The sequence below is a fragment of the Sorex fumeus genome, unplaced genomic scaffold (genome assembly GCF_029834395.1).
Source record: "Sorex fumeus unplaced genomic scaffold, SorFum_2.1 ptg000063l, whole genome shotgun sequence".
Lineage (NCBI taxonomy): Eukaryota > Metazoa > Chordata > Mammalia > Eulipotyphla > Soricidae > Sorex > Sorex fumeus.
Genome location: NW_026606120.1, coordinates 71,659,653 through 71,686,664, shown reverse-complemented (window position 1 = coordinate 71,686,664; position 27,012 = coordinate 71,659,653). Strand labels below are relative to the sequence as shown.

The 27,012-nt window shown below is 37.7% G+C and overlaps 1 protein-coding gene across 1 annotated transcript in view; it reads right to left on the bottom strand.

Annotated features, from left to right (window-relative positions):
• The window catches only part of SKAP1 (src kinase associated phosphoprotein 1), a 320,308-nt gene that overhangs the window by 277,771 nt on the left and 15,525 nt on the right, over positions 1-27,012 (bottom strand). The window contains exon 2 of the mRNA XM_056126663.1: positions 16,030-16,135. Within this exon, the coding sequence (XP_055982638.1) occupies positions 16,030-16,135 (106 nt within the window). The remainder of the gene's footprint in view (positions 1-16,029; positions 16,136-27,012) is intronic.

Sequence of the window (27,012 nt, the reverse complement as noted above, 5' to 3'; positions counted from 1 at the left end):
GTTGAAATAAAATTTTTTTAATTTTTAAAAAGAGGGTGGAAGGGCTGGAGCAATAGCACAGTGGGTAGGGCGTTTGCCTTGCATGCGGCCAACCCGGGTGCGATTCCCAGCATACCATATGGTCTCCTGAGCACCGCCAGGAGTAATTCCTGAGTATATGAGCCAGGTACTCCCTGTGCATCACCGGGTGTGACCCAAAAAAGCAAAAAATAAAAGAATAAATAAACATAAAAAGAGGGTGGAAGAGGGTTAGAAACCTCAGGTGGAGGGCTATTTTTTTTCCTTAAGAAACTATTAACTACACACACTGCTTTGATAAACATGTCAAACATCTTGTATGATTAAATACTTCTTAAAAAACTCTAATATTTCAAACAGGGCATCTAAATATTCAGCAAAAGAATAAAAGACTGGGAACAGCAATTAATTCCAGTTATGCCATATGGCACTATACAACACTGGCCGGAACCTGAAAACTCAATTTCACAAGAGTCTTACTTATTCTGAATTTTAATCATTTTAGGATCAGCAAACATATGCTTACCAACCTGCTCCATTTACACAAAATTCTGAAGAATAATCACACTGCACACTCCAAAATGATTGGTTTTTCCCAAATGGACTTAAAATTTCTCTCCTACCAGATTCTCAAAATAAAATAACTGCTGACAGTCACTTTAGTCTCCCTGCTAACTACAAAATTCAAACAATTCTTTTAATGAACAGCATTGCTTGCTTGCTCACCGTCTTCATTGCCAGTTCACAATTTTGCTTACAATTTTCTTCAGTTCTGTATTCCTCCGTCCTGGGGACTGAGGGGTCAGGTATGAGCCTGTGAATTCTGTCCATCAGGTTGTCCCTTCTGAGACCATCATCCTACCACTCTCCACATTTCACTTTTGTCCAGAATGAAGACATTATCATTTTCAATACATACTCCATCCCCTGTACTTGTAGAGCTAAGATACTTTCATCTCCTGTACATCTAATAATTTCAAGATAAGGACAGAAAAATCAGTTCTTGTTCTGTGAACTTTTGTCTCTGGCGCTTGAGAGACTATCCTAATATCCCCTGAACATGTTTTAGTGATAACATTTACTGCACTAGGGCCAAAATGATTTTCTGCCACTTTCAATTCTAGTTCAATAAAAGAATAAGAGCTTTGTTTCTAACCTCTGTCATTTTTAATACCATAAAATGATTTAAAAAATGTAAAATTGAGTTCCATTTCCTACTGGACTACCAATCTCATATTAGCTTTCCTTTTATCAAATTTATGAGAAAAGTCAGAAATTGCCTTTCCTAAAAAAAAATAAAAATTTCAGAATCTCCTGGGCAGAATGTTTGAATTGAATTTCAGCTCTCAATAATTGCTGGCCTAGAAGTTTTAAAGAAGTATAAAAGTTAGGTACTTAAAGTTAGTTATGTCAGAAATAGCAAATCATAGGATTAGTCCTTCATCCACTACCATTTGAAAATATGTCACTCCTAAAAAAGTCACTCTTTGAAAATTATCATCCTGAAAAATAACAAATATATTTATTACAGTTCCTATTGAGAAAATCTGGCTTTCTGAATTCACAATTAAAGAAGTTTATGGTTCCTAAAATGAAGCCAAACAAATAACATTTTTATATTTCATTATGAATATTTTCAAATGTGCATAAATCTTGAAAAGGACATACAATTTCATACACAACACAGATTCACACTTTGGTATATTTGTTTTGTCTTATATATACTCAGCCAGTCACCCTTCCATCTTATTTTTTTATGTTATGACATCAGTGTTAATTTGATTATTCATTTTGATATCAAAATTGCAGATATTAGTATATTAATAAGCATTAAACACTTCAGTATACATACAAGAGGAACCAAACTTTAATATGGGTTTAAAGTCTTTTCAAACAATAATATTTTTAAAGATAACTATTCTTTTTTTCTAATGGTATAACTAACCAAATTAAACAACCAATGAACAATTCTGCATCTTAAAATTCCTAATCTTTTATTTATTCTGTTACTTTGATTAATTTATTATATCTCAGTTCTTACAACAAAGTTTCTTGGTAGAAACCAGAAAAGGTTTCAGTTACCCAATTATTAGATAGACCCGTGATTATGTCAGAATTCATAAATGAAAGACACTCATTAATACAACTTAAAGAAATAACTGCATGGAGATTATCTGGCATGAAATTTTCTGTAAATGATAATGAGAACCTTAACAAGGTCCACAAATTCAAGAGGGAACATGAGTTTGAACATTTAATTACAATGTATCTTAGTCTGCAAGCCACATTGTAGCTATGATAAAACAATCTAAAGCTGGACTACTGAAGATTGGGTCACCCCAAGTGGGAATTTTTAACAAAGCACTAGCAACAAATTGGAATTCTCTCAGCCTTGCAAGGCTGTGGTTTTACTGGTTTGTAAACTCTCCACTAATTGACTATGGTAAGAACTGCCCCAGGGATTGCAGTCCCTTCCTTTATGAGTTGTTTGTTCCCCTACACTGATTTTTTTTTCTTTCAGAAAATTGGCCCTAGAAGGGGCATGCTTTGAAGCCTGAAGAATCAAAGCTACTGCAAAGTACTGCTGAGAGTTTTGAAAGAAATATTAAGAAACTCCATTGGACCTGGGGCGATAGACTCAGATCTTCCTGAACAGGTCAGTGGTGGGTCTGTAAAAGATTCCCACAGCTTAGGAGGTGGTGACATCCTGTGTAAATCAAAAACAAAAACCCTAAGATATCTCATTTCCATTTTAAATGCATGGGGGTTAAATATGGATATATAGCACTCGAGAAGTTCCTGTGGGATTGTCACCCGCCCCCCAACCCCCATCTTCTCTGAGTCCTTTGATGAGCATGATAAGTAGGACCACATTTCATTATCCACCCTGCTAGCGCTGCACTTCAGGGAGACTAGATGAGTCTACACAGGGGGGGAAAGATCCAGCTTCCAGAGAAGAAATGACTCACATGGTGTGAGTATAAAAAGCCATTTTAGGCCCAACTCATTTTCAATAGAATCATGAAATAAAATAAAATCCCAGAGAAATGAAGTTTTTGGCATCATTTTAAAAATTAAAAACAAAACAAAACATAAAACCCCCTGCAGCTACACCATATAGGAACTCAAATAAAGGTTTAAAGATCTGGTTGGTAATGCTTGAGTTTTTGTAACATTTAGGAACAAATTCCAAATAATATTTGGGAGACAACTTAAAAAGGAAATACAAGATTAAAATTAGGGGGCTCTGCTATAAATCACTTGTCATTACAGAAATAACAGAACAGAATTTGGCTCCTGATAGCTGACCTATCTTGCAAGTCTCTCCCATTTGCATTGATTTCACTGTAATATAGAGTGAAACAAAGTGTGTCTACATTATAAATAAAAGAAAGCAAGAAATTTTGAGAAAACCAGAGACTGGAGAGATAGTACAGGAATTTTCTCTTTCCTTACATGTAACTGGCCCCTACTTAATCCCCAGGACCACATATGATCCTGAGAACTGTCAGGAGTCACCCCTGAGCACAAAGCCAGGTATAAGTTCTGAACACCACCAGATGTGGCCCAAGCCCCTCCAGGAAGGAAGGGAAGGAGGGAGAAAGGGAGGGAGAAAGGGAGGGAGGGAGGGAGGGAGGGAGGGAGGGAGGGAGGGAGGGAGGGAGGAGGGAGGGAGGAAGGGAGGAGGGAGGGAGGGAGGGAGGAAGGAAGGAAGGAAGGAAGGAAGGAAGAAGGAAGCAAATTTGAGAAAACCTCAATCAGGAGAATTCCCTACGTCAAAGTTCCTAGAGATCACAAATAGGCAAATGCAGAGGCTTATTTTTATAGACTTTCTAAAAGAGAAAATGGGATGGCCTGAGACGTTAGATTCACTCCAGCTCAAGTGGACTTTAAAACATACCTAAACACAAAGCAATCCAAAGAAAACAAAAGAAAATGGGAGTGTGGCATTCTCCAACTTTGGATTGGACTACAAAGTTATAATAATCAAAACTTCATGGTACTGAAACAAAGACTTGCAGACCAGTCTACAAGTCTCAGTTCAGAACAGAACTGAGAGACCTCAAATAAATCACCAGATATATGGCCAGCTAATCCATGACTAAAAGGAGCTAAATATGTAAAGTGGAGCAAAGAAAATCTCTTCAACAAATGGTATTGTGAAAATTGGACAGCCACATGTAAAAATAAATTAAAAAGGTAAAGGCCCTCCCGTTGATCGTCGATTTGCTCGAGTGGGCCCAGTAACGTCTCCATTGGAGACTTTGTTGTTACTGTGTTTGGCATATCGAATACTCTCGGTAGCTTGCCGGGCTCTCCGAGAGGGGTGGAGGAATCGAACTCGGGTCGGCCATGTTGGCCGCTTGTAAGGCGAATGCCCTACCGCTGTGCTATCGCTATCTCATGGTCCTCACTATACCTCACATCCTTCTAAACTCAGAGTTGATTAATGATTCGAGCAGAATCTATAAAATACTTTGAAGAAAACATTGACAGAACTTTCCAGGAAATTGACCATAGAGGAATATTCAACAACATTATCACAGTGGAAATGATAACAAAAACAAAAATAAACAAATGGGATTACATCAAATTAAAAACTTCTGCATATAAAAAGAAACTCAAGCTCTAATAAAAAGACATCCAACAGAATGAGAGAAACTATTTTCACACAATTCTTCTGATAAAGGGTTGATATCCAAGATCTATAAAACACTCACTCAACTTACCAACAAAAAATTCCAATTCCAATGACCCCATCCATGAATGGGGTGAGGAGAGAATAGACATTTCTCCAAAGAAGACATATAGATTGTCAATAGGCATATTAAAGATGCTCATCATCACCCATAATTAGAGAAATGAAAATCAAAACAGCAATGAGATATCATCTCATGTCTGTCAGGATGATGTCTATCAAAAAGCCTGGAAATAGCCAGTGTTGAAGAGGTTGTGGCGAGAAAGGAATCATAATCCACTTTTGGTAGGAATGTCAGCTAGTTAAACCTCTGTAGAAAACAATATGTAGGTGTCTCAAAAAAAAAAAACCACGCATAACACTCCCAAATGACCCAGCAGTAAGTAGTATCAATTCTTGGCATCTGCCCTCAAAACACAAAAACATTAATTCATTTGCACACCTATGTTGATCACTGCACTTAGTATAATAGCCAAGATATAGAAACAACCCAAATGCCCAACTACAGATTAATGGATCAAGAAGTTGTGCTTCAATTCTTCATGACATTGAAGCTAATGACATCTTCAAGGATAAAACATCACTGACGAAGCAAATAGAAGCAAAGATAAGCAAATGGGACTACATTAAATTTAGCTTCTGTGCCTCAAAGAAAACAATGACCAGTATACCAAGACAGTCCATGAAATTTAAAGAATTATTTACCAAATACTTATCTGATAAGGGGCTAATATCTAAGATATATAAGGCATTGGTAGCACTTTTCAAGAATTAAAAATCCAACTGCATCAACAATAGGGAGAAGAGATTAACAGAAGCTTCCTCAAAGTAGAAATACAAATGGACAAAAGATACATGAAAACATTCTCTTGGGCGGGAGTGATAGCACAGTGGGTAGGGCGTTTGCCTTGCACGCAGCCGAGCCAGGTTCGATTCCCAGCATCCCATATGGTCCCCCCCAAGCACCGCCAGGAGTAATTCCTGGGTGCAGAGCCAGGAGTGACCCCTGAGCATCGCTGGGTGTGATCCATAAAGCAAAAAACAAAAACAAATAAACAAAAAAATATACTCTGCATCACTCTCACTAATCATCAGGGAGATGGAAATCAAAACAATGAGATATCATCTCATGCCACAGAGACTGGAATCAAAGAACAAGAATAACCAGGGCTAGCATGGATGCAAGGAGAAAGGGACTCTCATACTCTCATTCACTGCTGGTGGGAATTCCGACTGAACCAGCCTTTGTGGAAAATAATATGGATAGTCCTCAAAAAACCAGAAATTGAGTTTTCATATGACTCAGCAATACCATTCCTGGGAATATATCCTGAGGGCCCAAAACACAATGCAGAAAAGTCATCTAAACTCTTATGTCCATTGAAGCATTATTAACAATAGCCAGAATCTGGAAACAACCCAAGTGCCTGAGAACAGATGAGTGGATAAAGAAATGATAGTACATCTACACAATGAAATACTATGCAGTTGTTTAGTAAATGGGGTCATGAAATTTTCTTATACATAAATGGACATTGATGACTCACTGATGAGTCAGAAGAAGGATAGATAGAATTATCACACTCATTTGCAGAATATAAACAACATAGTATAAGAATAATACCCAAAGACAACAGAAACAAGGTCCAGGAGGGCTGGTTCATGGTAGGAAGCTTGCCGCAAAGGGGTGGGGACAGGAAATGCAGTTAAGATAGAGAAGAGAGAACTATGACAATGATAGTCCCAAATGATTACTCTGGACGATAACTGGGTGCTAAAGTGAGGTAAAGTAATATGTATGATAACCCTTCAGTAATAGTATTGCAAACCATAGTGCCTAAAATTTAAAAAATGGGGGTTGGGGGAAGATAGAAGAAAAAAAGTGTCTGTTATAGAGGCAAGCTGAAAGGAGGGGTGCAAGAGAGAAACTGGGGGCATTGGTGGAAAGAAATGTACACCAGTGAAGGGATTGGTGTTGGAACATTATATGACTGAAACTTAGTCATGAACAATGTTGTAACTGTGTATCTCACAGTAATTCAATTAAAAAAAAAGTTCCATACATATATGTGTTATATATACATAGTGGAAATACTATGCAGCTCTAAGAAAGAATAAAAATCATGTAATCTTCAGCAATATGGATGGAACTAAAGGATATCATGCTGAGTGAAGTCAATGAGAAGGAAAATACAGAATGGTCTCTCTCATATGTGGGACACTGCAAAGTAGCAACAAAGCCCAAAGCAACATAATGGGAGAACTGATTGACACAATTGAAATTGAGGGGGGACAAGAGAGAGAGGTGTTGGGGTCTTGAGGGAGGAAAATGAGTACACTGATGATAGTTATGGTGTTAGAATTAGGTACATAAGAAATCAATCTTAACAATATTATAAGCCAGTATTTTAATATAAGAATCTCAATTAAAAAGTAAAATCATTTTTTTAAAAGTCCAAACAAATGATGGTAAAATGGAGGCAAGATTTTCATACAAATAATCTTTTCACTCCATGTGTGAATGAACTCCTTCATTTATAGACAAAAAAAGAGCTTCGTGATTAAAAATTTGACATTGCAGATTTTGTGAGACCTTTCGGGACAAATCCATACTGACTAGATAATAGGACTGTGCCTGAGTGATAAAAAATGGTTATAATTCTATAAGAAATAACCCAAATTTCAATGCCTTAACTGTCTGGCTAAAGAGTAGTGTTCTCTGGTTGAACTTCACAAGAAGAAAACATCCAACCCCACTAAAAAATGGGACGACAAGATGAACAGAAACTTTCTCAAAGAAGAAATCCAAATGACAAAAAGGTACATGAGAAAATGCTCTACATCACTAATCATCAGGGAAATGCAGATCAAAACAACAATGAGATATCATCTCACACCACAGAGACTGGCCCACATCCAAAAGAACAAAAGCAACCGGTGTTGGTGCAGATGTGGCGAGAAAGGGAACCTCCTTCACTACTTACTGGTGGGAATGCCGACTAGTTTGGCCCTTTTGGAAAACAGTATGGACGATTCTCAAAAAATTAGAAATTGAGCTCCCATTTGACCCAGCAATACCACTCCTGGGAATATATCCCGGAGAGGCAAAAAAGTACAGTCGAAATGACATCTGCACTTCTATGTTCATTGCTGCACTGTTCACAATAGCCAAAACTTGGAAAAACCTGAGTGCCCAAGAACAGATAACCGGTTCAAGAAACTTTGGTACATCTACACAATGGAACTCTATGAAGCTGTTAGAAAAAATGAAGTCATGAAATTTACATACAAGTGGTTCCACATTGAAAATACCATGCTAAGTGAAATGAGCCAGAACAAGAGGGACAGACATAGAAAGACTGCACTCATCTGGGGAATATGAAGTAACAGAATAGCAGTCGAACACCCAAGAATAGTTGAGGTAAGTACCAGAAGTTCTGCTCCAGGGCTTGGAAGCCGGCAGCATATGCTGGGGGGGGGGGGGGGGGGGGGGGGAGGGAGGCAGCTTAGATAGAGAAGGGAATACCAAGTAAAGAATGTTTGGAGGACTTGCTCAGGATGCTAGATGAGTGCTGAAAGTAGATAATAGACCAAACAAGATAGCCACTCAATACCTCTATTGCAAACTACAGGACCCTGAAAGAAAGAGTGAACAAAAGGAAATGCCCTTCCACAGAGGTGGGGTGGGGTGGGGTGGGGTGGGGTGGGGTGGGATGGATGGGGGTGGGAGGGTTACTGGGAGGGCTACTTGGTGGTGGAGAATGAGCACTGGTGGAGGGATGGGTACTTGATCATTGTATAACTGAAACCCAAGCACGAAGGTTTGTAAGTCTACAGCTGTACCTCCTGGTGTTTCACTAATTTAAAAAAAAAAAAAGAACAAGATTTGTCTCCTCTTTGTACTTCTAATGTCTCCAGAGCTGCGGTTTATTGCCTGCACTAGACTTGAATATTAAGGATAGAAGTTCAATTCCTCCACCCCTCTCAGAGAGCCTGGCAAGGTACCTAGAGTATCTCATCCACATGGCAAAGCCTGGCAAGCTACCCATGATGTATTCAATATGCCAAACACAGTAACAAGTCTCACAATGTGACTGGGCCCGATCGAGCAAGTCGATGAACAACGGGAGGACAGTGACGATGACAGTGACAGTCCTAGATAGGCCTGGATATTCCGGAATTTTCTACATTGGTGATATAAAGTGAAAATATTTGAAATTAAAAAAATAAAGAGTCGTGTTCAGCTTATTATTCAAATAAGTTACACAAACCCAAAGCTTCTAAATTCAGTTACCTCCTGCTTCCCTATCATACTTTAAAATTGCCTTTCTTTTCAGAAGGGAGCTCCAGAATCAAACCCAGGGTCTCAGACATGTAAATCATAAGCTCTCCCACTAAGATATTTCCTCAGCCCTCTTATTTGACTCTTGATAGGAGATTTTATTCTGTTTAGAATAAAATTCTGTTCAATTCTTAATATTCTGAATAAAAAGTTTTGAGAGGAATAAATTTATTCATCCAACTTTTCTAAATGTGTGCTTATTCATTTAAAATATTACATGTATCAGATTTAAACCACCACTGTAGCTGAGGTGAAAGGGAAAATATGTCAGTTTAATCCTGAAATTAGTACCAAATCCAAGATACCCTCAACAGAGAAAATAATTTTTAAAAAGTAAATATGATCATAAACTTTAAAGGAGAGCTGTATATTTTATGGGTGCTTTGAAAGGATAGACACTGGCTATGAAAGAACACATAATAAAAGGAACTTCCTTTGCAGATTAAACCAAAAGACCAACAGCAGGTAATATTATATTAGTTTTATATACAGAGCATTTCTGCTGAAAAACAAAACTATATCTTCCATTCCAAAATAAATATATCCCCCTAATTCTTAACATAATTGTGAAATCTCAACATAAATTTACTGAAAAACAGAAAACTTGCACTGAGGTATAATCAGTTGGCATGTAACTGATCAGCTTGAGAGTCTTAAAGTTATTATGTTTCTTCCCTTTCTGGGTTTAAGGACGAAAGGCAGGGATATGAGTGAAAAAGGAAGAAATCAGTTATTACATTCAAGATGGGCTGGAGCGATAGCACAGCAGTTAGGGCGTTTGCCTTGCACGAGGCTGACCCGGGTTCGATTCCTCCGTCCCTTTCAGAGAGCCCAGCAAACTACCAAGAGTATTTCGCCTGTACAGCAAAGCCTGGCAAGCTACCCATGACGTATTCTATGTGCCAAACACAGTAACAAGTCTCACAATAGAGAAGTCACTGATGCCCGCTCGAGCAAATCGATGGACAATGAGAGGACAGTGCTATACATTCAAGATGTGGTCAAATTATTGCTATGACGTTTGAGCCTTTTCAGAGCTCTTTAACATAGACAGTTTATTCAAGTACCTTCTTTTTATAAAAAAAAAAGTTTACTGAATCATTGTGAGATAGACCCTTACAAAGTACCTTCTTAATATATTTTTTCTTTCCTGCCCTAGCATTGAATCTTTAGGTAGCAAAGTGAGCAATAGAAAGAAATACTATGAACAAACAATCTAAAGTTGTAAATAACAAAAATGACCTAATAGTACATCATATACTAGTTCTGTTGATTGGGCATACTTCATTTTAATGTATTTTGTGAGTTTTTTTTTTTTTTTTGCTTTTTGGGTCACACCTGGCGATGCACAGGGGTTACTCCTGGCTCTGCACTCAGGAGTTACTCCTGGCGGTGCTTGGGGGACCATATGGGATGCCGGGAATCGAACCCGGGTCGGCCGCGTGCAAGGCAAACACCCTACCTGCTGTGCTATCTCTCCAGCCCCTATTTTGTGAGTTTTTAAGCTCACAACCAGCCCTCAGGAAAACTGAAACTCTCTATGTAATTAATGGCAACTTATTTCAGTATAGCACTGTAGCACTTTTCCTCCCATTGTTCATAGATTTGCTCAAGTGGGCCCAGTAATGTCTCCATATGAGACTTGTTACAGTGTTTGGCATATCCAGGCTTTGCCTTGGAAACTCTTGCACCTAAGAATTCTATCAGACTAACTCTTTGTCCCTGTAGAAACAATATCTTCTTAGCTTACTCCTGTTTTAAAAGTAAATCTGGGGCAAAAGTGATAGTACAACAGATAGAGCATTTGCCTTGCATGTGGCCAACAGGGTTTGATACCAGCACCCCACATGGTCCCAAGTCTACCAGAAGTGATCCTTGTAGGCAGAACCAGAAATAAGCCCTGAGTATCATCAACTGTGGCCCCAAATCAAAGCAAAAAATAAACAAATTAGAAGTAAATCTATTTTAATCTGAAAAGAAAAAGTTGAAGTTCCTAAATTAGAAATATTTTATATTCAAACTGTTTCATATTTCATTTCAGTATGTCAAAACTCTTCAGGTCTGTTTTAGGAGCTTCTGCAAGTTTCACAGAAGTAAACAATACAATTTTTTTCCCTTTGACTCTGGCCTTCCCTTCCAACAGCGAACATAAATGCCTAGTTTGCTCCAGACAGGACCATTAAGAAGAATTTATCCCTACTTCTGTAATAAAACTTTACTCTTTACTTCAGCACTTCCCAAACTCTCAAAGTATGTTCACTGTCAGACGGCCTCCTCTGAATCAAACTTTTAAGAAATGCTTGAATGTTTCTCCAAAGACACGTGAAGGCATAAGAACACCATCACAGATCTGAATATAGATCATGCCTGCTTCATTCCAGGTGTCTCACATCAGCCGCTGATCCTGCAGTGACCATGTCATAAAACAGGAGGGACCCCTGTCTGGCTCTCACCCTAATCATTCTCTAAAGAAATCAATGAAAACTTGGATTTTGAATATGAAAGCTGTTAGTTTTTAGGAAGAAGCTTTGAATGAGGAGGCAATTTGAAGAAGAGCAATGAACACAGTTCAGGATATCAAATATCACAACAGGCTTCATTTCTTTGGCATCATAGAAATTGCCACTGAGTTTTAACTTCATCTTACTGGATAATATTATCCTTCATCGGTAATATGTTAGACCAAAACATTAGTATGTAGGATAGAACTATCTATAATCATTATTCATTTATTTTTTTTAAGATTGGAGGAGAGAAAATATCAAAGCAACTTTTAATAAAATAAAAACCTGATGAACTTTGGGGGATACCCATAACTCTTGACACAACTATCATTTCTGGGGTCAATCACTCTAAACTACAGAATGAAGGCAAATGGCATTTAGCATTTTTTCATGGAGTCAGATACTTTATAGCATTACTTTAATTTATGGCAAATATAACTGAATTCTGGGATATCATAAAAATTAGGGCCAACCCTTAATTTACCAAGAATCTGAGACAGTGTTATTTTCACTTCTTTCCACTAATCATTTTTGAACACTCAACATCTCTGAAGCCAGGACCCAACAAAAACTAGAAGTGCGTGCGTGCGTGTGTGTGTGTGTGTGTGTGTGTGTGTCTGCATGTGCGTGTGTCTGTGTCTGTGTATCTGTGTGAACAGTGAAATACATATGTGAAAAATATATATTATATATAGCACTGTAGCACTGTCCTCCCATTGTTCATCGATTTGCTCAAGCGGGCACCAGTAACATCTCCATTGTGAGACTTGTTGCTGTTCTTTGGCATATCAAATACACCACGGGGAGCTTGCCAGGCTTTGCCAAGTGGACAGAATACTCTCAGTAGCTTGCTGTGGCTCTCTGAGAGGGGCGGAGGAATCAAACCTAGTCGGCCACCGTGTGCAAGGCAAACGCCCTGCCCGCTGTGCTATTGCTCCAGCCCATATTATATATATGTGTGTGTATAAATCATATAATATTTATACAGTCGCTTTCCTAGATTATTCTGCCAGAGATTTCCTTTTTGCTATTTCGTTTTGGGGACATACCCAGTAGCTCTTGGGCTTACCCACCTTTGTACTCATGAACTACTCCTGGTAGTGTTCAGGGAGCCAGATGTGATCCCAGGGGTCAAACCTGGGTCCACCACACAACGTGTAAGGCAAATGCCCTACCCACTGTACTATTTCTTTGGTCTTAGAGACTTCTAATCTACTGTTCAAATACAACCCTGATATGTTAAATTCATTTTCGATCATTTCCTACCCCCAAATTTACCAATCCCCTAAACTATTATTGTTTTTAATAAGACTAAAGATAAAACTTTGTAAATGGTCTTCAAAAACTCCTTTCATGTTAGCTGGCATCTTGACATAAATGCTCGAGTATGGCAATGTACATTATTCTTTTCACACTGAGCTTTCTGGAGAGGAAAGATACATATACCACACAACAATAGTAACTGTGATTGTCACCGTGCAAGCTTTCAAATTAATATACGTATCAATACATGTAAGAGCATAATGCTGACCAGCCATAAATGCCATAAATGGGGCTATAGTGGTGATATGGCTGAAGAAGAGAATTCAGTAAGATAAGTTACATTAATGGGATGATGATTGAATGGGTGAATGGAAGGCAATTTCAAACAGCTTGCCAAAGGAAAGCCTCATTTTCCCATTTTCTTGTATAGTATCTAATTTCTGGCTCCTCATTTCCTCTGTGATTTGATAATTACTAAATTCTAAATAAAGTGTCATCTTTCTTCCAACAAATCAATGAACACAAAGCTTCCATCAGCCATGCAGATGTTTCCTAAGGCTTCTGATTATTTCCTGAATGTCTATCCCACAAACCATACAGCAAGTTCTCCGAGTACAAGGAACACTCTCTATCCCATAACAAAAATAGCTTCTATGTGTGCATGCATATATACGCATTTTATAGAAGAGTAAGAAGTTTAGCCTGATATCAATGAGTCACCACAAAAACACTTTTTTAAAAAACAATTTTGAATTTGGAAATCTAGTTCTTTCTAGAAACTATGGTATAAATATGAAAGTATCCCTCCTCGTTGTATATTTGTCTTCACAGATATGGTGCAATTTTTGTACTATTTGCCACAGATTTATACTAATATTATATATACATATACACAATTATATTTCAGGCATCCCTCTCCTTATAAGAAATTTTTAACTAATTCTACCTTTATTTCATATGCTACTCCATAAAAATAGATAAAATTGTGAAAATTAAAAACTATGAATTACTAATTAAAATTTCAGGCATATATCTAAGCCCACAATGATCTGCTTAAAAAGTCACATTATAAATAAGTTTATTTTAAACACTCTTCCAGTCTACCAACAATGATAGATATTCTCACTTTTGCAAAATGCTCCCACCTTCTGCATTCTGTTTGTTTCAATTATTCAGGGCAACCCAGGCTGATAATTACACAGTCCCCAGTTGCTAAGTAAAAGTGATGCTTAATTAGCCAGCAGGAAAAATCGATTAAGATCCAGCAGGGCATCTTGTGAAGTTCTCTCACATTCCTGGAGGGAGTAGATTCTGGCTGTGCCCTTCTTAAGGATAAAGTTCCTGATTTCTAAGGAGTCTCGTTGTGGTTTTTAAAGTAGAATGGGAAAACAGTCAGACTCACAAATAAAATCCCTGACATAATCATGTATATACTTTCCCTTTTTAAAGAGGATTCAGTCCATTCTGAATCACTTTGCAATCAGATTGGAAAAGACTTTTAGGAATGCTCACTTAAAAAAACTTAAAGTTAGCTCCAACTCTCATTCGGTTACCATAGTTCAAGCCAAGAGGTAGTTAAGAAATTTGCTGCAATTTTTAAAATATTTCTCTCACTCCTATGCGAGTCACATTATAAACTAAGTGTATTTTATGGGGAAAGAAGTCTTAATGAGATGATACTCCAATCTTAGACTAAAACACTTCAAAATGGTCAAAGAACCAACTGGATAAGTCTAGTTTAAACTTTCTATAAAGGAAGAAGAGTGGAAATAAAAATTAAGACAAAAAAAGTATGGAAAATGAGGTCATACTCCCTAACATCTTTTCTTTAGTATTTTGAAATAAATATTTAGCTTTTTCCATATTTTAAAAAGTGTTCAATAAAGACCAACATAATAATCTAAAACTTAAAACAAAACAATTATAAATAATTTTAAAGATATCTTCATTTTATAAATTACACTACCTACCTGCAATTTAATCAGTAATTGCCACTAAGTATAAATAACAATGATGGCGCTGAAACAGTTTGTGTATGAAACCCTACTAATAAAATTTGTAAAACATGGTGTCCAAAATTAATTTTTTAAAAAAGCAATGATAGGTATTTCTCATTTTGTTAATGTACATACTATTAAAGTATATTTGACATCCACATTCCACAACCACCACCATGTAAACTCATCCATTGACCCAGTTTTACAGAATCATAATTAAATCTCAGAAGAGATCAAGCAAGCCACAGAAATTTATGGGCACACCAGTCTCTTCCATGAAAACTCTGAGATGCCCTCAGGAACGGGCGGGAGAGGGGGGTTGAGCTAAGTCCCCACACTGCTGAAGCCTCAGCACCCACACTCACACCCCCCAGCTGCCACAATGGAAACAGCCCAACTCCTCACAACTGCCTCACAACTAATCTCTACAGAGACACCAAGCTGCCAAAAATTCCAGGTACACCAGTCTTCAGGCTGAGAACTTTGGGGTCTTCTCAGAGTGGGGGAAGACAGCTTTTCCCATCCTCTCCCTGTACTTCAGAAGGCTCTGGCAACCATATCCACACCCCACATGGGCTGCCATGTAAATTCACGGTCGAATTAAATATCTTTGAGTTTTTGGAGTGCATGACCACATTTGTAGCCGTGCAACACTTCCAAATTCTATGACAGTGACAGGAGCACTATCACTATGATAGTGATAGGTAGGTAGGAACACACCAAGTTATATGAAAAAATAACATAGAAGCCAACTAAGCTCAATAAACAAAAACAATAACACAGAAGAGTCAGACAGCAACAAATAGCTTAGTAAACCCTCAGACAAGGACTTAATGACCCTATGGTGAGATATACCAACTTTAACAAATTTTATTTTACATAAGTATTTTTTGATGATTCCATTAACCATTTAGTTGTAACAAAGCAATATAAAATAAATCATTTTGTTCTGCTAAGAGGGAAGGCTTGAGGAGTATTTGGAAAAATGAGACAATGGTATAGGAAAGGTCACACTGGTGGTGGGATTGGTGTTAGACTATTGAATGCCTATAATAATTGTGCCGTGAACTTTGTAAATCATATTGTTTAAATAAAGGGGTAAATGCAAATAAGAGTATTTGACCAAAGAAAATTTTAAGTAAATTTTACTGAGTATATATTGTTTTAAAATTTTGAAGAAGAATAAGAGAACTAATCTAAACAAACCGAGTTTTGATTTGCTGAAAACCTCGAAGAATATGGTCTCTGTGGTCTCTTGCACCAGCACTGAGGTTCTCATTACGCAAACCTTCTGCCAGGAACTCTTCAGAATCTAAAAGAAAGTAAAATTGATTATCAGAAAAGAAAAATTAGCCTGGAGAGATAGCTCAGAGCATCAGTGTACATATGTACATGGGATAACTAGGTTAGATGTCCCATACTGCATGCCTCCCCCACCCCACAAAGAACCACTGGGAGTGACTACCTAAGTACTGTGCCAAAAGCAGCACCTGAAGACCCCCAAGAAGAGAAGAGAAGAGCAGACAAGACATAAGAATAGCTACTATATGAAAAGAGAAAATCTGACTATGAAACATTAGGGCTGGGGAGATAGCACAGGGGTTCAATCCCTTACACCACATGGCCTCCTGAACATAGCTAAGTTTAGCCCTGGAAGACCCTGAGAATCCCAGAGAGTGGCTCCTTAGCTCCCTGAGCACTGCTTGAGAGGCATACCCTCAAAAAGAAAGAGAAATAGTATTTTCTCCTTAAAAACATCAAAATTACAGAACAATATGAATTTCTAAATGCTACAGAACTGTGCATGTAATTACAATTAAAATGGTAACTCTTGTCATGTCTAGTTTACCTTTTATATATGCATGTAAAGAGACACATTATGACAAACCAAGATCTTGCTATGAATTTTAAAAAAGCATATGCAGGGGTCAGAGCAAGAGTTGGTAGGATATTTGCCTTGCATGCAACCAACCTGGGTTCAATCCCTGGCAATCTAGATGGTTTTGGGTGCTTGCCTTGCACACAGCCAACTTGGGTCCAATCCCTGACACTACATATAGTGCCCTCAGCACCTCCAGGAGTGATTCTTGAGCACCACCAGGTATGATTCCTGAGCATTGCCAGGTGTGGCCCAAAAACAAACCAACAAAAATTAAATGGGAGGAGGGGAATGTGGAGAGATAGTACAGGAGTTAAGTAACATTGTGTCCATCCCACCATAGTTTAGTCCCTCTCCTGCACCAAACAGTCCCCTGAACATTGCCAGCATAACCAAACCTGAAGGCTCCATAGCATTATCAGGGTGATCGTGGATGTACCCAGCACTGCAGTGACCAAAGAGCACTGCATCCTCAGCTCTAGCAATGAGTGGTCCAGTCCAGTTCACCAAGAATTGTTTGGAGTGGCCCCCATATTCCTTGAGCATTGATTAGGAGATCCCCATCTGACCCAAATTTTAAAAATACAAATGTAAATGAGGCTAGAGAAATGGCTCAAAAGACTGGAGCACACACTTTGCATGGGAGAAGCCCTGATCCAATTCCAGGCACTATATGATTCTTTAAACACTTCCAGGAATGTGCCCTCCCCCTATTCCCCACATCACCTCTCTGGATGCAGCATCATCTCCCTGGATGCAGTATCCAGCATCTACATAGGAAGTCCCAAAACATTAATTAAAATGGACTTGTCTGTGACCCACATCCAAAAGAACAAAAGCAACCGGTGTTGGCGCAGATGTGGCAAGAAAGGGAACCTCCTTCACTGCTGGCGGAAATGCCGACTGGTTCAGCCCCTTTGGAAAACAGTATGGACGATTCTCAAAAAATTAGAAATTTAGCTCCCATTTGACCCAGCAATACCACTCCTGGGAATATATCCCGGAGAGGCAAAAAAGTATAGCCAAAGTGACATCTGCACTTGTTTGTTCATTGCAGTACTGTTTACAATAGCCAGAATCTGGAAAAAAACTGAGTGCCCAAGAACAGATGACTGGTTAAAGAAACTTTGGTACATCTACACAGTGGAATACTATGTAGCTATTAGAAAAGATGAAGTCATGAAATTTACATACAAGTGGTACTACATGGAAAGTATCATGCTAAGTGAAATGAGTCAGAAAGAGAGGGACAGACATAGAAAGATTGCATTCATCTGGGGAACATAAAGTAACAAAATAGGAGACTAACACCCAAGAATAGCTGAGTTAAGTACCAGGAGGTTCACTCCATAGCTTGGAGGCCAGCAGCACATGCTAGGGAAAAGGCAGCTCAGATAGAGAAGGGAGCACCAAATAAAGGGTGTTGGGAGGATCCTCCCAGGATGGGAGATGCATGCTGAAAGTAGACTATAGACTGAACATGATTGTCTCTCAATGCCTCTTTTGCAAACCACAGCACCCAAAAGGAGAGAGAGAACAAAAGGGAATGCCCTGCCACAGAGGCAGGGTGGGATGGGGGGATGGGAGTGGGAGTGGTACTGGGATCATTGGTGGTGGAAAATGGGCACTGGTGGAGGGATGGGTACTCGATCATTGTATAACTTAAACCCAAGCACAAAAATTTGTAAGTCTACAACTGTACCTCAGGGTGTTTCACTAATAAATTTTTTTTTTAAAAAATGGACTTGTCTGGGAAAATTATCAATCTATTAGTCTATTAAAAGAAAAAAAATTTAGACAATGTCAAAAGATAAAATTAACATAATTACTGCTTAAGATATGAAGCTGGAGATAAAAGAGGCATTTAAAACATCCAAGACAGGGGCTGGAGAGACAGTAAATCGGGCAAGGCATTTGCTTTGTATATAGCCAACTGAGGCTTGATCCCCAGCAGCCCCTATGGTCCCCTGTCAACACTACCAGGAATTACTCTGGAGTGTAGAGCCAGGAATAATCCCTAAGCATTGCCAGGTGTGATCTCCCCCCAAAAATCCAGAATAGGATATTTAGAAGAGCAGAATAACATTAGTTTATATCTAAGTGGAACTCAAATAAGCCAACAATCATTTTTATTTATTATAAGGTACAATCCAAAATAGAAATGATCTAGCAAGTACTATAATATATACAGTGAAAATTATGGAAAATGTAATTTAAACTGGGGGGAAAAAAACAAAAAAATTTAAAATCACCAGAAAAAACAATCTTAATGCCATCACCAGTCTGACAGATTAAGGAGACAAAATATATAATCATACAAAGCGGTTATTCAATGCATTTTTTTAATTTTATAATAGTCTCATTTCAAAAAATTCTGGAAAAATAATTTTTGCAATAAGTATTTTATTTAACCCGAGATTTCCAAAATATTTTCATTTCAATATGCAATCACTACAAAACTATTATTAAGGTACTTTAATCAGTTTTGGTAATAAATCTTCAAATCCTGATGTGCATTTTGTATTTAATATATATCAGTTCAGACTAGTAATTTTTGTTTTGTTTTTAGGTCATACCCAAGGGTGCTCAGGACTTACTCCTGGCTCTATTCTCACTCCTGACAGGCTTGAGGGACCACCATACAGATTGCCAGGGATGAAACCCAAGTTAACCACTTGCAAGGCAAGCGCCCTACCTGCTGTACCCCTGGTCCCCAAGACTACTAACATTTTCTATACTCTAGAATAGCAAACATAATGAATAATATATTTAAAACATTATATTATTGTTTAAATGTAATTAATAAGACATGAACTAAACCTAACCCCCAAAATTGAATATACTCCTTATTACTGGCATAAAAAAATATGAAAATTGATTTAAACACTGAGTTACAAAAGAATATCAATAATTTCTTAAAAATAAGAAAGATCTTACTTAGTGATCACAATGAAATAAATCCAGAACTCAATACTGAAAAGAGTAAACAAATTGAAAGCATACTTTCTATACATATTGAGTAAAGAGGAGGCTCAAAATTATAATTAACACCTATGGCAAAAATAATATGTATAAGATATTAAAAGAAATAAACAGCATTGTACAGAGTGACAAAATCATAGACTTTAGTAGCTACAATATTAAATAAGAGAATGGAAATAAGCATAATAGGAATCCAACTCAAGAAATCAAAAAGAGCAATAAAACAGTCTATGGAAATAGGAGGGAGGAAACAATAAAGATAAGGGCAGAATTAATAAATCAGAACAGTGGCTGTCTAACAGTGCTCTCACCACACCAGGAGAAGTGGGGGAGGGAAGGTTAAGTGAGTGGAACTCTGGGAACCTCCCTTTCTTTTCTCTCCCTCCATTTCCCCCATCCCTCACACCTTTTCACACCTTTTAGCTCACATCCCAAGCCTGATTTATACACAAGGGTTTCAAATGAGATTTAATTTTGAAAATCGTTCCACTGTACAGCTTTGTGGTTTTAACCACTTAACAGAAAAGTTAGTGAAAAAATATAAATGGAACTCTTAGAAGTGCGTGGAAATCCAAAACATTACGTCATTACCAAATATAAATCAAGGAAAACGGGGAAAGGCACAAATATATAGAAACTAGACAGAATGAAAGAAAGTAAAAACAAATGCAGAATTTTTAAATATGTTAAAATTTGGTGAGATTTCAAGTTATTTCAAGGTTCTTTATTGTGATTACACTTCATTATTGCATTGTTTCACACCTTTTAAAAGGTAACTAAATAAAGAATGATGGGGCAAAGAATCTGGTTGCAGGAGCTCTGCTGAGCTTGCAGCCCAGGTGACTAACAGCACCACTGGAAAGCTCCCCCACACACACCCAAAGAAAGCATTATGTAAATAAAATAAAGTGCCATGCAAATAAATTTTAAAGTCTCAATAAAACCACTCCTAAGAAAAACAAAATGAAAAATGCAAACTCTGAATCCTGAATAAACAACCAAGAGAATAAAGGAAAAAAAAGTTGCAAAAATGTTTTTCTTTTAGTTCAGATTTCTATTGTTTTAGGCATGCCATTTAAATATCTAGCTCTCATTCTATATAAATTATTGCAGTGCACAGAAAAAGAAAGGTTTCTGATATTATTTGGTGTAAGTTACCATTATAACCCAATACTAGAGCACAAAAAGAAATCAGTTTAAAGTTACTATAGAGATACTATAGCTCAAAAATACTTAGCTTAAAAATACTATAGCTCAGACTAAGTTGATTACTAAAATAATATAAATATATCATTGTAATATAAAGATTTTTCAATATTATTGGTATATTATAGTTTTATTTAATAGGCTAAAAGAAAAGCCTATGTAACTTTCTTGGTAAATAGCAAAAAAAATCCTTATCTAATAAAATTTATTATCTACTTGTGGCAAAACTATTAATCTGAAGTAAAATTATTTCTTAGCAAAGAAAGGAATATAAATGTATATCACAAACAAGCGTCATATTTATTGCTGAAAAACTAAAATCATTATCATTAAAGAATAAGATTGGTTTGCCAGCTCTTTCTACTCTCAATATTTTTCTAGAGGGTCTAAACACAAAGTCTCAGGAAGAAAAAACTGTAATTATGTCTATATATCATAACCAAATACCGATAAACTTAAAACTATCAACTTGGGTCAAAGAAATAATTGAACAGGCTGAAATGTGTACTTTGTCTGCAGGAGGCCCAGCTTTGATCCTCAGGATCACAGATCTGCTGGGCACTTCCAAGGGTGACCCCTACACATAAAGACAGGAGTAGCTCCTAAGTACCACAAAAACAAAACCAAACACTATCAACTTGAAAAACTTGCATAAATTTTAAGAATTCAGTAAGGCGCTACAGACTTAGCCCAGCAGATAGGTTGCCTTGTATGAGGTTGACCTGGGTTGGATTCCCTACATTTCATATGGTCCCCCAAGTAAAGTCTGCCAAGAGTGATTCCTGAGTGCAGAGCCAGGATAACTCTTGAGCATCACCAGACGTGGCAGCCCACCCCCCAAAAGAGAACTCAGTAGAGTGATCAGAGATAAATATTTTAAAAATTAGTTTCTCCTGTCAACATGATGAATGACCTGGCACCTGAGTTGTGCAGGAGGAAGAGAGTGGCTTGGAACGCCTTCAAGAGCATTGAAGAAATAGCTAAGAGGATGAAGAACTTCCAGCTCTGAGCACATCTCTTTAATTCCACTATTCTTCCTGCATTAACATATGCCTCAGAGACTTGGGCCCTATGAAAACAGGATGAGAATGCTATTCGGGTCTCTCAAAGAGGAATCGAAAGAGCTATGCTTGGAGTATCACGCTTCACTTAAATGAGAGAAAGAATCCGGAGTTCCCACCTCCATCAATTCTCAAGAATCGGGGACGCTGTGTCGTTTGCCAAGGCATCGAAAATCAGATGGGTTGGACAAGTAATGAGATTTAGAGATGACCACTGGACTAGAGTCATTACCGACTGGATTCCACGGGATGTCAAAAGATCACGTGGCCGCCCACCTACGAGATGGTCAGACTTCTTCATCAAGACCCTGAACAATTGGTTTGAGGTTCTTCATGTTCCTAGAATGAGCAGATGCCATTGGGCTATGCTAGCGTGCAACAGGGATGAATGGATACGTTACTGGTGCCCGCTAGAGCAAATCAATGAGTAACGGAATATCAAGTGATCAAGTGATCTGTCCGATTTGGGATCAGGGTTATCAGGGTTATGGTTCCTTCATAGAAACTCTTTTGGAGTATTTCTACTCCTAAAACTTCCTGGATGACCCTAAAAAGAATTTGCCATAGATCTTCTTAAAGATTTGAAAGAACTCACTGGTGAATCCACCTGGGCCTGAAATTTTATTTTTGGGTAGAGTTCTGATTACCATTTCAATTTCTTCAAAACTGATAGGTTATATTCAGTTATTACATATCCTTTTAGGACAGCATTGGGAGGTGATAAAAGTCCAAAAATTTACTCATTTCTTCTAGGTTCCCTTGTTTTGTGACATAATGTTTCTCAATAATCTCTGATGATCCTTTGAATTTCTGTGGTATCTGTTGTGACTCCCCTCCCCATTTCATTTCTGATTCAGTTTATTGGGTTCTTTCCCTTTCTTTCTTTGTGAGTCTTGCTAGTGGTTTATTGATACTATTTATTTTTTCGAAGAACTAGCTCTTGGTTTCATCTTTTGGACTTTTTAATTCCAGTTCATTAAATTTTATCCTATTTTTTATTATTTCCTTCCTCCTTACTGCTTTGGACTCCATTTGCTGCTCATTTTCCAGTTTCTTAAGTTGTGTAGTCAAGTTAGTTATATGAGCCCATTCTTCCTTCTTGATGAATGTTTGCATAGCTATGAAGTTTCTTCTTAATACTGCCTTTGCTGTGTCTCACAAGTTCTGGTAGGTCATGTCCTCATCCTTGTTCCCAGAAATCTTCTGATTTCCTCTCTGACCCACTGGTTGTTTAATGAGCTATTTAAATTCCAGGTGTTTGAATTATTTCTGTTTCTGTCTGTGTCTATTTTCAGTGCATTTGAGAAGATCACTGTCCACTGTCATTGTTCTCCCGTTGTTCATCGATTTGTTCAAGCAGACCCAGTAACATTGTGAGACTTGTTACTGTGTTTGGCATATCGAATACGCTACGAGGAGCTTGCCATGTGGGCAAGATACTCTCGGTAGCTCGCCGGGCTCTCCGAGAGGGGCGGAGGAATAGAACTTGGGTCAGCCATGTTGGCTGCGTGCAAGGCAAACGCCCTACCCACTGTGCTATTGCTCCAGCCCATTTGAGAAGATAGTGATATGATTTCCATCTTCTTGACTTTGTGGAAGTATGTTTTGTGTTTCAATATATGGTCTATTGTATTTCCTTAGGTTGCTTAAGTCTAGTTTATCTATTGAAGGGTGACAGCGTGGTTTTAACTCTTCAAGTACTATTATGTTGCTATCAATGTCTTTCTTCATGTCTATTCGCAGTTGTTTTAAGTATTTTTCTGGTCCCTCTTTAAGTGAATAAATGTTTAAGAGTATGAGTTCTTCCTGATCTACATATTCTTGATCACTAAGAAATGACCCTCACATGGCTGTTGGAACAGTATGACTGAAACCCAATCATGAAAAGTTTTATAATAGGCTATCTCACAGTGATTCAATTTTTTAAATTTTTTTAAAAAGAAAAATTAAAAAATGAACCTTGATGTCTCTTATAACCTTTTTGAGCCTGAAGTATATGTCATCTGATAGTAGTATAGCCACCTCAGCCTTTTTGGGAGAGTTGTTCGCTTGAAGGATTGTCGTCCAAACTTTGACTTTGACTCTGTGTTTACTTGGACTATTCAAATATGTATTTTGTAGGCAGCAGAATATTGGGTTCAGTTTTCTAATCCATCTGCCAATTAAGAGACTTTGGGCTTAATCTAATCCATCCTGCAAATTAAGAGTCTCAACTAAGAGACTCTGTGTTTCTTAATTGGTGCATTTAGCCTGTTGACATTGACAGAGATTACTGCCTTGGAGTCTTGTGTCAATTTTCTGTAAGAATTTGGCATGTTTGTGGGAATAATCTTGTCTTAAACTAGCCCCTTTAGTTCTTATAAAGATGGTTTCAACTTTATGAATCTTCTGAGCTGTTGTTTAATCCATGAAGTTGTATATTGTTAAAATCTGAATGAGAGACTGGCTAGGAAAAGTACTTTTCGTAAGGCATTCATTTCATTGACTTTTTTTTCACTATGTCCTACCATGTCTTCAAGCTGGAGGTTTGTGTTTGGGAAATCTGCTAGTAAATCTTAAGGACACTTCTTCATATATATTTTCCTTCTTTGATCTTGCTGCTTTCAGTATTCTACCAATGGTTTTCATCATTCTGATTATATGTGTCTTATTTTTATTTTGATCTCTTTTAGCAAGTACACTCTGGGCCTCCTGGATCTGGGTGCATGAGATCTCAAGCTCTGGGAATTTCTCAGCAATGATGTCTTTGATTGTTGCTTCTTCATCAGGGTAGCCTTTCTGGCCCTGAGACTCCAATGATTCTTAAATTGTTCTTCTTGAATTCATCCCAAAGTTGTCTTGTCAGTTCATTGATTTTAAGGCTTTTTTTCATCTTCTGCTGTTTGGAGGTTTTCTGCGCCTCATCTTGATTCTGTCGTGAGTAGCTACTATTCTGCTGGTGAGATCTTCGGTGAGTTTTTCATTTTACTTACCAAGTTTTTCATTTCTGTCATTTCTGTTCGTAGTTTTCTCATTTCTGATCTCATATTCTCTCTATTTAATTGGTAGTATATTCCATTGTTTCTTTGAGCTCATTAAATATCACAACCATTTACACTCTGAATTATTTTCAGAGGGATTATATAGGTGGATATTACTGATAGAGTCCTCAGGATTACAATATTCACCGTCTACCCTTGATGAGCTTCTGTGCTGATTTACCCTGCTTCCTTTTGTAGTCTGGGTGTGCATCTTTTTCACTTTACTCTCAGTGTTCTCCCCACTACCAAGGAGATCTCTGAGGGCACTCATCTGAGGGAGAGAGATTATTTTTTGGCCACAGCTGCTTCCAGAAATCTTATCACTGTCTTCTGATCTTTGGGCAGAGTCAGTTTCTGTGGTGGTATGCTCAGTGTGTAGTGGGTCTTGGGGGGGTGGAGAAGAAATGGAGAGAGTTCAGCCTCAGGGCATGCTTGGGGATCCACTCTGTTTAGGGATACCTCAGCACTGCCTTGAAATAAGTCTTATTAAACATCAACAGTATAAACTCTAAATCCCTGATGAAGGTAGGACCCAATAGCAAAGAAATAACAAAAACAGTCTCAACTGCTTGAAGTAAATCAGAAAAGAAATATTCATCTTTGAACAAAATGACTATTTCAAAGGGAATGAAAAATACAACCTATCCAAATTTACAGGATGCAGCTAAATCAATGCTGAAAATGTGCATTTTCAAATGCTTGTGTTAGAGATTTGAAATTATATTTTCACCATTATAAATTAGAAAAAAATAACAAAGAACTTGAATAGCTCTATGACTTAGAACACCTACCTTGTAACCAAAAGGTCTTTAGTTGAGTCCCTGATGTGTCAAGAATAATGCCAGCACCATAATTAGGTGAGTCTGAGCACCACAAAATAAAGGGGGTGACTCCTGGGGAGCATCAATCTAAGATGTGTGAGAACTACAGCCAGGAGTGAACTCTGAGCATTAAGACGGGTGTAGCCCCTGATTCCCACTGGTGTGGCCACAGAACCAAAATCAAACAAGTAAAACTAGAGGGTCCTATAATTATCATCTCTCATATTGAACAACAGTCAACACTTGAGACTTTTACCAAGTGAGCAATGTTTTTCAAATAAGAACTCTTCTAGTATAAATATTAAGTCTTGCCATATCAAAATGCCCTAGGCTACTGCAACATCAACATCCAGTGTGAAAATACCTCTAATTATTCCCTTATAAACTAGGTGGGCCCACTGACATCAAGGCTCTCCCTGTCTATGATTCCTGATGTTACAAGGCTTGTATGGTTCTTTTCAACTGGTGAGTGAGCAATACCATGTGGTACATGTCAGAAGCATACCATAACAACATACCATGAACAATGACACTGTCCTAAATGTCTTCACTCTTCAAGTATTTATTAAGTACCTATTAAATATTAAGTAGTGAAAAGTGGACAAGACAGATCTAAATTTTATCTTAAGAGTTTATCATCTAGCAAAGTATGTAGACTTAAATAGACAACTAGAATAAACTGTGATATGAATCATGATCAGAAAAGTGAGAGGGCACAGGCCCATGGTAAAGTCACCTTATCTGAGGGGAAGGGAGTCAGAGGATCTCAAAGAACTGATCTTTCATCTGAAACTCTCAAAACAGCAGACTTTTTTTTTAATGCATAGGGATGATCAAGGGGAAATGGGGAATGGGTGTAATGAGGAAAACAATGGCACATACAAAGAATATGAGGTGATAAATCTTACCTCAAAGGTCCTGAGGTAGTAAGTCTATTTGGAGAGATATGAAAGAATTTCAATTGCGATGGTAGAACATAAAGGTTAGTAGTGAGGGGGGAAGTGGTGAAGATATTTTAGAAGGCAAACATGTAGCCATTTGCTATATTTTGTACTAAACATATACCTATTTAAAGTTCCATATTTAAAAGATAAGCAGCTCTGATATAGACATATCTTCTTACTATCTTACCATTGCCCTGAAACAAAGATTCTCTTAGCTTCCAGGTAAATAATGGACATCTATTCCAGGGAGTCAGACTAGGAAAAGACAGAAGGACA